Source organism: Dicentrarchus labrax, unplaced genomic scaffold (assembly GCF_905237075.1).
Source record: "Dicentrarchus labrax unplaced genomic scaffold, dlabrax2021, whole genome shotgun sequence".
In the NCBI taxonomy this organism is placed as follows: domain Eukaryota; kingdom Metazoa; phylum Chordata; class Actinopteri; family Moronidae; genus Dicentrarchus; species Dicentrarchus labrax.
Window position 1 is genome coordinate 18407484 of NW_026136707.1, and position 17591 is coordinate 18425074.

At 39.6% G+C, this 17591-nt stretch overlaps 1 protein-coding gene across 3 annotated transcripts in view; it reads right to left on the reverse strand.

The window, feature by feature from the left end:
• The window catches only part of LOC127367192 (RNA-binding motif, single-stranded-interacting protein 3), a 110729-nt gene that overhangs the window by 57474 nt on the left and 35664 nt on the right, over positions 1-17591 (reverse strand). For all 3 annotated transcript variants that reach the window (XM_051406854.1, XM_051406852.1, XM_051406853.1), the window contains exons 3-4: positions 11010-11068; positions 3889-3980 (exon numbers count right to left, since the gene is read on the reverse strand). In XM_051406854.1, coding sequence (XP_051262814.1) covers positions 3889-3980; positions 11010-11068 — 151 coding nt within the window. The remainder of the gene's footprint in view (positions 1-3888; positions 3981-11009; positions 11069-17591) is intronic.

Here is a 17591-nt window from a genome sequence, read left to right on the forward strand (position 1 = left end):
GTGTGAGGATGACTTTAAGTGTTTAAGTGTACAGACAAAGAGAGAAAGGGAGAACGAGTCAGTACAGACAAAGAGAGAAAGGGAGAACGAGTCAGGGAGACAGAGAAACTAACTGTGAGTGAGCAGGGAAGAGAGAGGGGGAGTACAGCTGTAGCAGTAATCATCTTTCAGGTCAACAGTAATTACCAAGAAGACTGAGGAAGTGAGTGCAGGACACACACACACTTTCTTCTCTCTCTTTACATCTTGGCTTTTTGTATTTTCCTCCTGTCTCGTTTACTTCACAACCAAAACATGCACCATCACAAAGAAGATGTCAGTGCAAGCTGTGGGGTTTAATGGATACATGTTTCTCAAAGTGAATACAATTATATATACACAAACTGATTCTTGCTTCAACCGTGCTCTAATGAACTCATGGGTAATGTCAGGAAGTTTCTTTAATCGTGGTTAAATTTAAGGTCGGCAGTTGACTTTTCAGGTCTCTTACACTACGAGCTATACAACTGCATCGTATTCTTCTATTGGTATGTTAAGCTAGTTTAAACTTCTTGCCCTGAGTTTTGCCTCTCAGGCAGCATATACCCTCACAAGATGTGCAGGCTAAAGGGTTAAGGCGGTTCTGGAGTCTGGCCTGAAAGAATTCTGCATTAGGAATACTATATGTTATCACTGCACTAATTCGTAGCCCAGATGTCTTACTAAGGGAACCTTCCGTCAAACCTGGTGTCGGCTGGTTTGTCCTGATACATCCGATACGATGATCACTTTGGTCCTCCTTTGAAGCCCAGATGATAGCCCTCTAATTTTTTTGGTAGTTTATTGTCTTCTCGGACCAAATGGCTCTTTTCTGATGTCCTGTTCACACTTTTTTAGGCCTAATAAAGTCATCATGGTCAGTGATTTTAATAAAGATGTAAATGACACTAGATGTGAGTTCCAAGGTGTAATGAAACTGTTTCATTTTAAATTGTAATACTGTCTGATATGTGTATAGAAGATTAGTTCATTTTAAAGCATCCATTTATATAACTTATCTAACAAACCTAACTTTAATGAGACATGCTTTCTGCTCTCACACCTTCAACACTGACTCCACACAAATGTTTTTCACACTTATTTTTCATTCTAATTCAACCCATTTCACAAAACCTCAGGTGTTAACTCTGCTATGTAGTTAAATGATGATTCACTTTTTTGTGTGACTGTAGAAAAGTGCAATTGTGGAAAACTACTAGGTCCATGTCAATTATTTCCACTTGATAGAGCTTTTATTTGGTTAGTGTTCAGATCAAGGATGTGAGAACAAAATATTTTTCACAGATTATTTCCACCAGTAGACAACCACTGATAAAACTGTTTCTGCGGCTCTCCCTGCAATTCTTCACTGCACAAATGTGTTTATTATTGTGTCAAATCACCTGTCAAAACCTCTACTACAGTCCATCAGATGTGCACCTCCATGTCCTCTTGTCTTTTTATGCTTCTCTCGGTAAAAAGAAGACAACTTCCAGTAGTGTCTATTAATATTACATTCAATCAAATCCCTAAAAGATTTCACTATTCACACCACACCACCATTTGTTTGCTATAAAACACAGAGTTTTAGTAGGCAGTAGATGTGTGTTTCTGCAAATATACCCAATGTATATGTGTTTGAGCAGTTTGATAGACATAGAGATCAGAAAATGTATTAAAAGCATCATCTTTATAACTGTGCGAGGCAGGTGGACTCACAAGATCATGCAAGAATCGCCATGCTTCAGTCTATGCGTTTGTGGCTGGTACAATGGTACTGGAACAATCAGCGTCCTTTGAGGAAGTACAGGCAGCTATGGGGGTAGGCGCTAGGTGTGACGCAGCGAGAAGACACTGTTTGTTAAGAAACAATAGTGGCTGCTTAAGGGGCTAGTATAGATGCTGCTATCATCAGTTATATCAGAACTGGAGAGTATTTCTCCATTGAAAGATGAACAAAGAATGGCACTGAGGGCTTTTCTCGATGGAAAAGATCTTTTCACACTCCTCCTGACTGGCTGACTGTAAGAGTTTGACTGCGTTATATGGTTTGTTGATCTGATTGGAGTTCCCTCGTGACAGATAGTGATAGACAGATGGTTAATCCAATCACCAGCCAAGTATTATTTTTTTAAACTTTTCCAAACTTTCAGTCAGGTGGTCACCTTTAGCCAACATTATGAAATATTATCCTACACCAGGTATTATTTATTTTATCCATATATTACTATCAAGTCTACAGTTTCCCAAGTTTAAGAATAAGGTTTTTGGATATTTAAGGTTGAGCATATGGCATCCTTGGTTGAATGTATCTTTATAGATTAGATTCTATGAGGACATTCTCATATGTTTGAGTTTCAGTCCACCACAGGCTCGGTGGTGATGTTCAATGTCAGATAAGTACAGCTCTATCTCCAAACCCTTCTCCCAACGTCTCTTCCCCAAAAAACAATCAATATTCACTTTTCTTAGATTTCTCATCTCTCTCTTTCACAAACGCTAATCACCTCTTTCTCTCCCTACTGCCATCTCACTGCTGTCTTTGGTGGAAAAGCTTTCAACTATCTTGCAGAACAAAAGTGTTTGTCCCGGCTAACCTACAAAACCTCAGCATACTCTGAAAAGGAAGTGGGAAACAGCATAGCATGAAATTCGTCGGAGACAGTCTAATTGGCACTGAGTGTGTTAAAACCAAGATTTTGTCAAACCCTAATTAAGCTGCTCATCTTACAAAATGTTAGAGGCTCGATCTGGAAATCCAACATCAGTGGTTTTGGGAGCGACTTTCTCATTGCACTCCAATTCAGGAAAGTTAGCCTGGACATCCGCAGCTTTGTGCATAATTAGTTCATGAAACAGTAAGAAGTCTGTGTAATTTCATTTGGAATTGACTCCTCGCCCTCCATTCCATCCCTCCGGAAAACTCAATCTCCAAGGAGTTGAGGGCTCTTCTCTCTTAATAACAGCTAAACACATCAACACTGCTCTTCCAAATGCCCTCCGAAGCAGTTAGGAACAAAATAAGAGATGGAAGTCTAATGAAAAGAGGTTTAATAGAAGAGCAAGGCAAAGGTGGCTCAGAGGCTTGCTGCTGTTTAATTCAATGGGATGCTCCTGGTGCCCGAAGTCTGGCCCATTTTAATTGCACTCCTCTCTCATTTATAAAAGGAAGTATGTAGCGATACAGCTTTAATGAATCTGAAAGAGAAGGGAGACTATTCAATGTCCCTCTGTCACACGCACTGAAGGATAATGCGATTGTGCTGGTTAGGCCCACATGTTTTGGCACAGTATTGTTGTATACAACCACTAGCTACACACACACATCAATATCTATAAACACAAACGTGAATGATTATTAGTATTTGAGAAGACAATAATACGAGAGGAACACATGACAAAAAGGTGAAAGTAAGTCCAAAAAAGGAAAGACACAATACAAGATGAAAGGGAATGAGCTCAGCCATCTAAATCATCTGCTCCATCCTTTCTCCCATCTTTTCAGGGATTTGATCAATAATCTCATCATGACCATAGTCGTTAATCAATAACTCTATATGGACTCAATCAATAATTTCATCACTGACTTAATCAAAACTGCACCTATCAGTCGCACATGATTCAATGTAAGTAAGTGTAACTGACATGCAGTAAATCCGGTCATCGTTATCATGATCATCAACATTGCACTACTGCTGTTACTGTTATTACTGTGACCGCAAATAACATTGGCCATCACTGCAGTCTTTATCATCACCACCAACACCATCAGCTCTCTCCAGGGTTTACAGATAGGGTCTACCTGGAGTGTAACACCTCAATAACAACAAGTAAATCAGGCCAGCGAGTGAAAGGTGGGGTGCAGCTTACCTTCGCCATCTGTGCCTGGACTCCACTGGCTTTGAGTGAAGCCACAGCCTTCTGGGCTGCTGCAGGGCTGTCAAAGTCCACAAAGCCATAGCCTGTAAACACACACACACACACACACACACACACACACACACACACACACACACACACACACACACACACACACACACACACACACACACACACACACACACACACACACACACACACAGACAGACAGACAGACAGACAGACAGACAGACAGACAACACAGGAAAAAGACTATCAGTTAAGTTCAGTTGTTCTGAATATTACTGAGGAAAAATACAAGCATGTTCTTGTTTTCAATACTGAATAAATCCTATGTGTCAAAATCAAGTCAGGTCACGTATCTAATGAAAGCTACTAGCTCCCCCATTAAATGTGTTTTAGCACAGAACATCAACAGAATTGGTGTTATGATCCAAAAGACCCTTTAATGTCTACACAAGTTTCTGTGTACTACAGCTCTTTTTCAATGAAATCATGTCTGTGGTTTGTAATGACTTTAATGTTGTTCAGTGCACTAATGTCACCAATCATTAATATATTAGATATAATTTTAGATATATTTTATACCATTTGTATCTTGACTCTATGCTGAAAGACTGTTTTAGTTTTAGATTAAAAATCTACTGGCTTCCTATTGTCTGAAATTTGCATGTGAGCTCATTTAGTCACTGTACAACACTAAATCTGTCAGTACATATACAGTAAGGTTCTTATAGTAGTGGTCAATACTGTATGCCTCTGTACTAGTGGCACCAAGAAACATTCTCCACATTTAACGCAGCTATTCAAGTGATTAAGTCTTGTTTAAAGAAATATAAATGCAAAGAGAATGAGCATCACTCAATTTTATTGTGATAAGATCTGCGTCACGTTGTGTGTCTCTGTGCATGTGTGCACAGTGTATCTGTCAAATTGTTGACACTCTGGAGATATAGGTTGAGCCCTACAGGAAGCACTGAAAGACAAGAGGACTGAACACAAAAATATCAATCTCTGCTTTCAGAAATATATCCTGTTTTACTGGGTCACATGGATGGGGCTGGAAAGAGATGTCAAATAGACAGACGGAAGCAAAAGAGACACAGCCTGTGTGTAGTGTGAATGACAGTTTGCGTGCAACTCTGTGTGGTATATGTGAACAAAACTGAGAGACTGTAAGTACAAGAATGGTTCTGACTGTGTGTTTATATGAAAGACTAATAAAAAGAGAGATATTAACACACATGCATTAAGCCAGGGAGAGAAATGTTCAGAAAGCACAGCAGCTTTGAAATTCCAGCTGTAGTTTTGAGTGGGCATGTTAACACAATTAAATGATCCACATTTCAAAAACCTCACTCATTACAATCCTAAATGTAAACATGTTGAGAATGAGGGAAAACACACACAAACACACTTCATTTCAAACATCTGTTCTTGTCTGTCTGTCTTCTCCAGGATTTGGAGCCACTCTGTTTTGCTGATAAGCAGATGATTTTTTTATTGTTCAAAGGCAGCAAGCTGCTTTCACAGCAAGATATGTACTGCACACACAAATATTTATACAGTTGCTAATGAGAAACCCATAATTTAGCCAAAATAGGATAACACAAACAGACATGCAAGTTCTTACTCTAGTATGTATGTGCACACATTAACAACTGGGCCAAACACCAATCCATACAAGCATGGATACACACATACGGTATGCACAGAGAACTCATAGATTCATAGATATATGCAAGCATGCCGACTCATGAGTTTTTTTTTATCTATATCTTTCTAATTAGGGTCACAATAGTCAAACTAATGAGGATGCATAAACATACAGTATTCATCAGTAGCCTGGCAAGATGCTTTCATTTTATTCCAGAACACTTTTAAAAGTTTCATATCTGCAATCTCGCACTTTAACTAATGGTGTTTGTTTAACCATAGGCTGTCAATGTAATTAGTGGGAAAAATCTCAGTTTACAATGGATAACTCAATCATCACTAGTTCAAAACAGAAGCCTTGTTGTCTGTTTAATGGCAGTAGTTCAACAATACCACAGCAATGCACATTAATGTTGAAAAAAGAGTAACTGTATTGATAAAGGCAACTCCACTAATTATTCAATCATATATCAAATTTGTTTACTACTACTACTGCATATGTGGTAGGATAACCTCAAAATGGTTTTGACATGACTTTAAGAATATTTTAAAATATTAAGAACAGTATTGTATTAACCTAATGACTTCAACTATCTTTTATTTATCTCATACAGTGCAGTTTTACAGTATTTTACCATAGGGATTGGTTGATTTGTTTTCATAATCAATGGTGGCAACTTGTGGTTCTACCTGCAGATTCTGTTGAGTGAAAATATAGAACTTACGTGTAATTGGCAGATTGTGCCAGTACAAATATGGTCATTAAACTAGAGGTTTGAGATTTTAATCTGCAAAGTAACCAAGAGCCACTTCTTGGAACTGCTTAGTTTACAATGATTTACCAATCAACTGTGTAGCTCATATCAAATGTGTCCTTGAGTCCATGTCTCACGAGCCTTGTACATGATTTCTTAATAAAATATTGAGTTGTTGTAGATGTCGGCATGTAATCTAGCTTTGCCCTGCACCTTTTAGTTAATCCTTACATCTAAAGCTGTCTGAGTGTCAGCTTGGGCAGAAAAATATGTCACACCATTCACCATTCTGGAGGCATGAATGATAGAAATTTTTTTTCCAAGTGTTGCTCTCATTGACTTGTTCGGTGAGATAGCTAGCTAGATAGCCTTGAAATTCACCATTTGCTTTGGCTGTGACTTGTCATCACTCATGGAGAGATTGGCGTTTTCTGAACATTTATTTGGCCTTCTCTCCAGGGTGTCAGAGGTCAAATATCAGTGACAGATCACACCCCACGAGCTGGTATGGATTTATTGTCTTGCTCAAGGACACTTCAGCTTGGTGGAAGCCTATGGAGTCTATGAGCAGATCCCTGCCTTCCAAGCTGCTGGACCGTTTCCCGAATCACTATGCCGTGCTTCTGCCCAGCATGTAAATTTATACATTTTAAAATAACCTATACACTAAAACCTACCCTCTTTAGTTGACTGAAAACTCATCTCATGTGCATGTAAGTGATAGCTCTTCTGAGCAAAAATAATATCTCTGAATTATATAATCCTTCTCATCTGTGCCCTGTCCCTCCCATCTGTGGCCTTATGATGACACAGAGATGGAAATTCATCTTGCTCAGTCAAGCCTGACAAATATCTCACTCGTGAATGAAAAGAAAAATTATTACAAAGCGCACACACACTTGAATACACACTCATGTGCAGTCATAGACACAGATGGAAGCCCAGATAAACATGAGTACTCTCACACACTTCCCAAGCTCCCATCTAATCTCCTGAGCTCCCAGAGTTCCTGGCCTTGGGCCATTAGAATGGGCTAACCAAGTACAGAGGGAAAGGGAGAAAGCAGGAGTAAAGGACGAATGGGGGGAAGCAGTGAGTCAGGAGGGAGAGGGAAAGAGTAGAAGGCAGAGAGAGAGAGAGAGAGAGAGTGGAAGAATGAGATGAGCAACGAGACAGGGCCGAGGGAGAGAGGTGGAGAAAAGGCAGGAGAGACATGGAGACAGGGAGAGGGAGGGCGCTTGTCTTTGGGAAATGGAAATCCTTTACAATCTAAAGTGGTTTCCTCTCCCTTCCTTCCTCCATCCTGTGCTCCGTGCCCTCTCCCTCCCCCAGAGCTCCCACGCTGCTAACTAGAAAACTGTCAGTGTATTTAACATTGAGCCCCGTACAAAGCTGAGGACTTTACAAAGAAAATCTTTATATTATTTTAGTGAAAAAAGCAAAGGTTTTGCTTTTTTTGTACTCTAAAATGACAAATAATCAAACAGTAATTCTATGGATGGTGGGTTTTTTAGGGTTTTCATTATTATGCACCATATATAAATATGTTTACATATTGTTGTGGGACAATATGTTGTTGTCATTGAACAAATTCAAAAACAGCACAAAACCATTTAGAAGTAAAACCATCACAGAAACTGGGATCACAAGGCTGTCACCTGACAACAATACAAACTGATCGAACACTATCCTGGCAGACTGCAGACTGCAAAGGAAGAAGACTTTATTTATTTACCTGCCTATATGTCTAGATCTCTCCCACTGTCTTCCTTTTCTCTCTTTCCTCTCTGCAAGATCTTCCTGAAAAGAAGAAGCTGTCTGCTAAATCATCAGTTTCAAAGGGTCCCCTTCCTTTTCTGTCAGCCCCAGGTTATTTTTACCCCCCTTTCTCCACCTCCCTGTGCCTCCTCCCAGCCATCCCTCCTTTTCCAAGAGAACTCTCTGTGCCAATTTGTACTCTCTTAGTCACGCTAAGCACTTATCTTGTCCCCACTGAATGCCTCTGCAATCAAACCAACACTTATCCGGTTGTAAGGCATTCTAATGGCCGACTGATAATGAAACTCCTTCATTGTGAGTTAACAACTGGCTAAAAGATGTATGAAGTCTGCATCACAAGCAGTGAAATTGCTGATGAGGGCCACAGCCTGTAAAAACTGCCTATGCCACTACAGCTGCAGCTGCTGCATTCTGGGTATTCTATGTATTAGATAACAAGCATAAATATATAGCTGAATGTATAGGTTTGCATTTTGAAACTTTCTTATGTATTCATAAAGGGCTTGGCTGGGATAAATACATGTATATATAGTATAGTGCCAGCTCCGGGGCCAAGAATATCACCACTATTTACTTGTGAGCACACACACACTTTTTTGTCTCTCCATACACACAGGCTTATTGCTTTCAGAAGAAAATACGCATACCACCAAAATATGAACTTGTAAGTGAAAGGGATTTTAACATTCTGAGCAGACACAAATAAAAGAAAAGAACAATAAAAGGGATTAACACAGACAGCGGGTGCACCTGTTTTTCTTTTTATCCTACATTGAGTCCCTGCATGAACGTACATATTCATACCTTTTCTGTGTGTGTCAAATTCTAGACTGCACATGCACAATCCAAGTGGACAACCGTGGACAACAGTGGACATGGGCAGGTGACGAAATTCTTATTGTCAACAAGTTCCATGAGAAAACCACAACCGGTCCGTCACTCAATACATTTCTAATTCCCTAACCTGTAGCTCTTAGCTCCGCAGCCTAAATCATTCCTTCTGAAGATGTAAATCTTTAAAAACAGGTCACAAATATACTGTTTAATTTTTAAAAAATGCTATGCAATTTCAGTTTTTAGCAAACATTATTCAAACAGGAGTGAATAGTGAATTTGCTGAGGACTATTTTCAGCCCTGGATTAATACACATTTGATGCTCTAATGAGTATTTATGGCAGAAGAACTCTGCAGTATTGACTCAAAATAAACCACTGTGCTCATGTGCATGGTAATGAAAAAACATGTCGCCCAGTGCAACAGTGTGGCTCATTGATGAGTTTTTAATAGTTAATGGACAGCAAGGAAGCTCTATGCCACACAGGAAGACTGTATAGTCTATTAGGCTGTGGCTACACAGGCAGCATTTGTTATTACAACCAATTTGTTGGTGGTCTTTCCATGGGATTTTTTAACAATAAGAAAAATATATATTATATATACATATCGCTACTTTAAGGCTGATTAACGTTTAATTTTGGTTTAATTTGTACTGGATGCAAATGGCCTTTTCAGATGCAATGAATTCTTGAAACAAACATTATTTTCCATTTGTAAATCATACAAAAAAGAAGCATGAAGCCATAATTGTCAAACATAATAATCATGAACTGGAGCACTGAGGCTGTACTGAATCAGGTTTTACAACTCCATTTCAAGTAACACCAATGAAAAAAATTTAATGAGTTGAGAAAATGGCAGAATAACTGATAATTATCACTGGGTTTTTAGAATGTTCTGCCTTCCCTTCGGCTATGCTGTAATGATGTCAGGACAGGCATTTCAATATGCCTCTGGAGCTCAAAGCCATATTTGATTATGTGATGCCAAAGCAGGTAACTGGAATGATGAAGTTTATAAGATTTATATAACCAGCCAATTAGAAAGATCCAAGATAATAACTGAGGTAAAAGAGTTTTCAGGGGAGTTGGTGTTCCTATTATAATGTTAAGAAAAGGCAGGACTGCAATCATTTACTCCAAATATTTTATCCTAAGTAATTGCAGCAGATGAAGTCTTAGAACTTACATTAACATACCTGCCATTGTTATCAATCAGACCGGCTTTTCCTTTTCTCATACTATTGAGACTGATACACTGATTACAGGGCATTTGTGATGTTGTCCTAAACCATGTCAGTATACCTTTGAGTACAGCCTTGGCAGATGAGCAGCAATCATGCTGAACACAAGCTCTTGTGTGCCTCTTCAAAAGCAGACGACTACAATCATATTGATTAGTGCTTTGTTCAGACCACTCCAACAATCAAGCAGACTCTCATCAGAACACACTTGAGTGAGCCTCATTCACCACAGAGACAATTTGAAACACATTGTGGCTATTGTATGGTGTTCTCCGTTTTGATTTGGCCAATAACAACAATGCAAGCCATCTTGCTTTCAAAAGGTGCTTAACTCTGAGTGTCATTAGGGTGCAATCCTGAAATCATCTTTATAGAGATGTAAAACAAAATAAAGGTTCTCTAGCAGTGCGTCATTTAGGTGGATTAAAGGATGACATGCTCATTAAGTCAGTCAATACTGTTGTGTTGTATACAGTGTAAAAACACACATACTTACCACATAGCAACACACAACTCTGAGGCAAACACATGGATTTTTGTGTAATAGCACACTGGGTGGCTTGCCCAAGTTGAAGTCATTTGTTTTAATTTGACGTCACACTGGTTGTTGAAAGACATTTCAGCCAATTGTTAAAACCTCTGGGCAGTGATTAATTGGGGATGCAAAACAGTACAAAACCACTCCCTGTAGAGTACTGATTAGTCTGCCTTTAAGCTGCCAAGTATCATCAATTCTCAGATGATGTTTTCCAGACTCAAATCTCCCATCAAAATCTGAGTTTGTGAAGTACAGGCTGACTTTGATAACCAAACCAGATAAAGTCACTGGATTCTCACTCACCTTTGCATTGATTGGTGTTCTTGTCCAGTATGGCCTTTGTTGACACAATCTTCCCATATCTGTAAGAACAACAATGAAACATTCGGATTAGCAGGTGAATCAGTTTAGCTATTTTAACATCTGGAGCAATATGGGTTGTTCTCTGATTGTTATGCAAACAACATTTTTAGCCATGCTCTAGGGCAGTGGTTCCCAGCCTTTTCTATCATTGAGAAAACTGACGACCCCTGATTAAGAGACACATTTTATGGATATATCATATTTAATGGGTAACAATAACAGTACAGAATAACTGATTAACCGTACAATTAAACCAAGTAGTGAATGTAATTCCAGGACCTATGAGTAAAATTTGATATATTTTGAGCAGATTATTTCCTGAAAATACTGCAGAAATCAGAGATGAGTTTAGAAAGATTTCTGTATCTGTATTATGTATTTTAAAATTCAAACACAGTTTTTTTTAGGTTTCTTTCAGTTCATCACTTTGGTCCAGACTAAAAGATTTCAACAAATAATAGTTGGATTGCCATTAAATGTTGTAGATATATTAATGGTCCTTTTCATGCAACCACGAGCATTAGGTCAGAATGTTTGGATCTGAGTGAAGTGTCTCAACAACTATTGGATGGATTGCTTCCCCTCAGGATGAATTGTAATTATGATAACAATTCATCATCAAAAAAATAATTTTTACAATACTTTGGTGTATGCTAGCATGCTAACATGCTAAACTGAGATGGTAAATATATTAATACTGTTTCTAAACATCAGCATTATGAGCATGGTGCCATGCTAGCATTAGCTCAAAGCACCACTGTGCCTAAGTAGAACAAAGTAGTGTCTAAATGGAAGAAATGTTACCTCCTCTGACACTATAGTTTTGGAGCAACTGTAAAGATGTTTTCACAAAGTTGGAATCCGAGAGGATACCATAAAATAAAATTGGCACAAAAAATAGAACAAAATCTGACCATAACACAGTTCCTCTGGGTGTCTGCAAGAAACACCTTATCACAGTTAAATTGTCCATCTATGCTTCTATCTATCCATTCTGTCCTTATCTGTTTCAAATCCCACCCGTAGGCCTCAGAACACAGGCAGTACTGTCTCATAAATAATGATAATAACCAGACATCTGTATGGCACCCAATCCTGCTTGGAGGGCCTATAAGAGAGACAGACAACCTCCATACTTCTTTCTATCTGTTCTCTCTGCCAACGTTTAATGTCTCCTGTCCGTTTCGCTACCTAACTCTCCTTCTTGCGTTCGGCACCTCTGCCTCTCTCTTTGTCTTCTTCCCTTATTTTCCCTTCCATCCCACTTCTCCAGCTCTCTGTTCTCAGAAAGAAGTTAATAATGTTTCTTATCAACCCGGTCTTCCAGGCCTCCTGCACAGAGAGGACAGAGAAACAGACAGAAAACTGAGAAAGACGCTGAGAAGGTATGAGGAGAGAGAAAGAAAGAGGAAAACAGAGACAGAGGGGAGGGGAGAGGGAGAAAAAGACTGAGACAGAAAGCTTGGATTGCTGAGATCAGCCTGGATCACTGCCTAGCTCTGAGGATGAGACTTTTTAATTAATGTTTTAACACTGCTGCACACTGACTGACTGGCTGGCTGAGTGACTATCAAGCAGATTGACAGACTGACAAGTTGGCTGACTGGCTAGCTAGACTGGCTGATGACCACAGGTGAGGGATGGACGTATATTCCCTCTTTCCTTTTAGAAAAAAAAGCGAGACAACTAAGGAGGGAGACAGAAACGATAGAGAAACCAAGGGGAGATACAGTGAGGGAGGTTGCGTGCCAAGAGGGTGAAAAAAGTGAAGGGGGGGAGGAGGGGGACTCGGAGGAATAAGAAACAGACGAGGAGAGGGAGAGCAGTCAGTCAAAAGATAAAAAGAGACACTGAAGGCGAGGAGGAAGCGAGGTAGTCAGGGAGCGATAGAGAGATAGTAAGAGGTGTTTAATAAAGAAGAGATCATTTAGTTGTCACCATCAGGAGAGTCTCTGTCAGCCAACTCAGTGAGAAGAAGAGAAGAGAGACTAGCTCGCCTGTCAGCCCAATATCAAACTCTATTGGGACAGGAGACATTAGAAATAAAGACAGAAAAAAGGCTTTAAAAGGCTGCTACCACACATAACACGACAGCTGAGCAGCTTATGATCTTGAAATTGGTAGAGAAAATCACCAGTTTCTCTGTTCAAACAATGCCCAATTTTCATACTTTTTTCTGCAGTTTAAGATATTTTTAGGGTATTTACAAATCCAACAATTGTCACAGGCTAATCTAATGTTTCTCCTGGTGTTTTTTTCACAGAGTCACGGCTGGTGGTAAACAAGGTCTTTGGCCTGCGGTCTGGGGAGGAATCCAACGGTTGCTGATGTAAAAAACACAGAAAAAACAAGGCAGGACTAATCGCCCACACATATACGCAAAGGCAAACACACATGCAGACGCACACGCAAGGCAACATCATAGATCAAAAACACCAAAGCGGTAATCACACACATTACACACACCATCTGGCAATAGCTGGTTCTTTGTTGACTTCTGCCTCGCTGTGATTCAAACTTGGTGTGTGCGTGTGTTTATGAGTGTAAACACCTACAGTGCATGTGTGAGTGAATGTGCCTGGACACATTTGAGCATACAAATACTTGTGTGGGCATGATTCCTTGCAATTGTGTGTGTGTGTGTGTGTGTGGAGTGAGTATAAATGCATGACAAAGATCTCATGCTCCATCGGTGTTTTGGCAGGTTGTTTTTCCCGACAGAAAAGTGAAACATTTCCAGACTGTTTTATTCATTTGTGTGTGTGTGTGTGTGTGTGTGTGTGTGTGTGTGTGTGTGTGTGTGTGTGTGTGTGTGTGCAAAAGAAAGAGTGAGAAGGAGAGAGAGAGAGAGAAAGAGGAGGACAAAGAAGAGAGCTACCTGGCTCGACACATTATGAATCGTGAAAAAATATGTTCACAGTTGTCTGTTTTCACAAAGTGGAAAACAATTACAGCGTGTCTTTAATGTGTGGCTGTGTTTATGTGTTATCATCAGATTGATGTGTGACATAAAACTATGAGTACACCTGTTCCTTCTCTAGTTACACAATTTAGCTGGACTGAAAAACAAAAGAAGGAGAGGGGAGGAGAGCAGTGGAGAAAGTGGAGAGGAGAGGGATGATGCCATGGCCTTGGGGAAATGTCAAATTACAACAACACTGCGCCATTCAAAATGGTGTCTCACTCTGGATTTGACTCAGTTGTAAAATTCCATTTTATCCAGACAACTACAACAATCTGCTAGCGGGGAAGAAACTGAAGAAAGTATTGATAATAGATCAGATGATGAAGTAAGGAGGTTGTGGAGAGCGCGGAATAAGAGGAGAGGAAAGTGCAGAATGTCCTGTTCTGTCCCAACTGGAACCCTGTCATTGATTCCAGCAGAAGCCTGGAGCTAGTTGAAATAACATCGACCTGCACTTGACCCGATGGCAGTGACACATGAGACACTCATAAAAACTATTCAAATACTTACAACATACCAACAAAGGACTGCAAAGAACCAGATGGTTAGAGTTAGCACGTCCTTACTCCATTACTTTCTATTCTGCCTAAGCAACAGTAAGTGAAAAGGTTCTGAAAGGGATCTGAGTATGTAATTTGTTTCCATTGGATGTTCACCGGGACTAAAGAGTCCATAATGGGAGTGAAGTGTGAAGAAATAGCGGAGCAATTTTCCAACAAGCTTGACAAAGTGATCTAAACCACAGATAGAGTTCTGTAAACTTCTCTCTTCTCTGAAATATAAATATAAGGACACTCATTGACAAGTTTATTTTCAATCTGCTCCAATCTGCCCATTTAATATTTTCCTATCCTTCTCCAGTTCCATTGTCAGTCCCATCCAGATGACCCCACTTTTACTCTCAGTCCTGAGACTGGAAATCCAGATTCATTTATAGCTTACAACACAGTAAATAAAATAAAAATAAAATACAATATTCAACAGAAGATGCAATCATATAACTGTATATTTAGAATTGCTGAGAGAATGACAAAAAGTTGATTTTATATTTTCCCTGTGTCGCTTGTTTTCAGGCTTTGGGTGGAAATCCTTCAAATTCATAGATTTTGTCTCATTAGCTAACTCTTAACACTGCAGAAGAAGCTACATTAGGTTAAAAGGTTGTTTTTAAATCATAAAGTACTCACCAGGAGTAGCTGGCTAACCTTAAATTCTATTTTCTTTGGCTTCACAGAAATGCTAAAAAGCCCAACAACACAGCATTAAGCTAGGGAAGAACGCCTTTCCAAAGCATCAGTCAGGGTTGGGCTGATGGTGGGGGGGGTTTGCCTGACAGATTGACTATCACTATGACAATCCTTTTAGGACAAACGACGTGTCTTCTTCAACACATGGAAACTCCTTGGAATCCTTTTCTTTTTTTTCCCTCCATCCAGAAATGCATTCACAAAGAACAGTAAGACTGCTGAAATTGACAGTATTTGCCAGACTTTTGAGATTTAAGGAGGAATGTCAATACGAAACTCAGTGCACCCAATTTTGGCAGGCTTGACAAAATCTGTGTGCACCTTGGCTGTGTGTGTGTGTGTGTGTGTGTGTCTGTGTGTGTGAAGTGTTAATGACAGTCCTCGGAGGGCCCTCACAGCATCAGATCTGTGTTTTCTTTTCCTTGTGGAACACCGTCAGCCTATGGATGCTCACCGTTTGATGTCTTCTGAACCGCAGTTGCCACCCACCTGCCCACCCACTCTTACAGACACACGCATCATTTCTACATCTTTCCAGGATGTCTGTGAGTGTATATATACATTATGTATATTTGCATGTTATGTGTGTCTGTAAGTTGTGTGTGTTCTGTCTGTGTGTGGGTGTGTGCCAGTGTCAGTGTACGTGCCTGTTGGTCTCTGTGTGTGGTATCTCCTAATTGGGGATCCAATACAGCTGTCTTGTCTCTTGCAACGCCCCCTCCCCCCAACCCTCTGCCAGTTAGTCACAGACAAACACAGAGGGAGGACTGAGAGAGTGCAGGGCTTCAGAAGTTCTTCGAATTCATTCCCATTTTGTAGTTTAACATGGTCAGGCGCTGTAAAGTGTTTCCATGACAAAAAGGCACTGTGCTTTGGATTTAGAGGATGGCTCAATGTCACTGAAACATTACGTTTATCTGCCATAAAGTTTAAATCAGTAGCTGCAAGGTGAAAAGTTCTGTATGACCATCATCATAAGGTAAACAATCACAAAGTATAAACCAAAAAAAGCCATTTTACTTTCAGAAAAAGAATTAGTCGATACTTTTCTTTCCCTTTCTTATGCTTATTTTCCTTTCATCTGATAATACTATGGGACTAAGATGGGTCAGACTAAATACCTGGGTATCACTCTGTTTCAGATACAATGGTGGTAAATTGAGTTTCGATGAGTTTAATCTCCACTACGTCCCTGGCCATAACTCTTCACGGAGCTCAATAACTTCTCCATTTAAGTTCCTAATTATTATGATCTTTTTAGCAATATAATTACAGTGAAACTACGTGTGACAAAAGAACATGACTTTCGATTCGATTGCAGCGTCATAGAGAAGGGCAACACTCCGTGATAGTTCAATTGGGGAAAATGGGACATACTTTCCGAAAATCTCTCCTGCAAGGCATTCATAGTGTTGCATTCAGTTGTAAATACAAAAAGTTACAGAAATAGGTGTGTTACAGGTGAAAAAAAGATAGAGAGGTTCAATCGCTGCATGAAGGGGGTGTGAATGTTAGATCATTGGTTTCAGGAATTTAAAGAAATTGTCTGACCCAATTCTAACGTAAAAAAAAAGAGTTGGGGAAGGAGGTTTCTGAAGCTATCCTACAAGTACTTCAAATTGAGTATACTGGCTGCTTTATGTTTTTAATCTTGCGGGGTATATTCCTTGTGAAATCGAAAAAACTCAGAGGAGTAGAGAAGATCAATAATGCACACCTGTGGTACGTACACTGGTGATTTCACTTGTTCTGACTGATTACAGCTCTTCTCAGGGCTGTGTGTGCGTATGTGCCGATTGTGTGTGATCAACATGTGCCTTACTCTCCAGTTTGTTTTGTTGCAACAGCCAAGGTGGGACAAATTACACAAATTCTTATTGGTGCATGGAGATGGGTGAAGGGCATGTAATTCCCAGGATAGGTTAGCCCACCCACAACATGAGTAGAGGTCTAATCAGCCAGAATAAGCGAAAAGTTTCATTTAAAACAAAATCATATGTTCCCCTTCGCCAAAAAATACTTATTTGCTTTTTTAGTTGGAAATGACGTACATCCACGAGCAAACGCCATCTTTTGATCTTCTGAACTTGTGATATGATCAAAAGCTTCACAACAGCTACTAAATAGACATTGAGGTGAGATTATTTTGTCACTGTTCTAAAGTTCAAAAATAAAAAAAACGTCTTGTATCGTTTGTCGATATTATAATCAGACAAAGCTAGAATAATAAGACCCATTGGTAAGCACAGTACTACAGTGCCATTCTACACTGTTTACAGTAGTTGTACATTTTCTTATTTTTTATCTTTC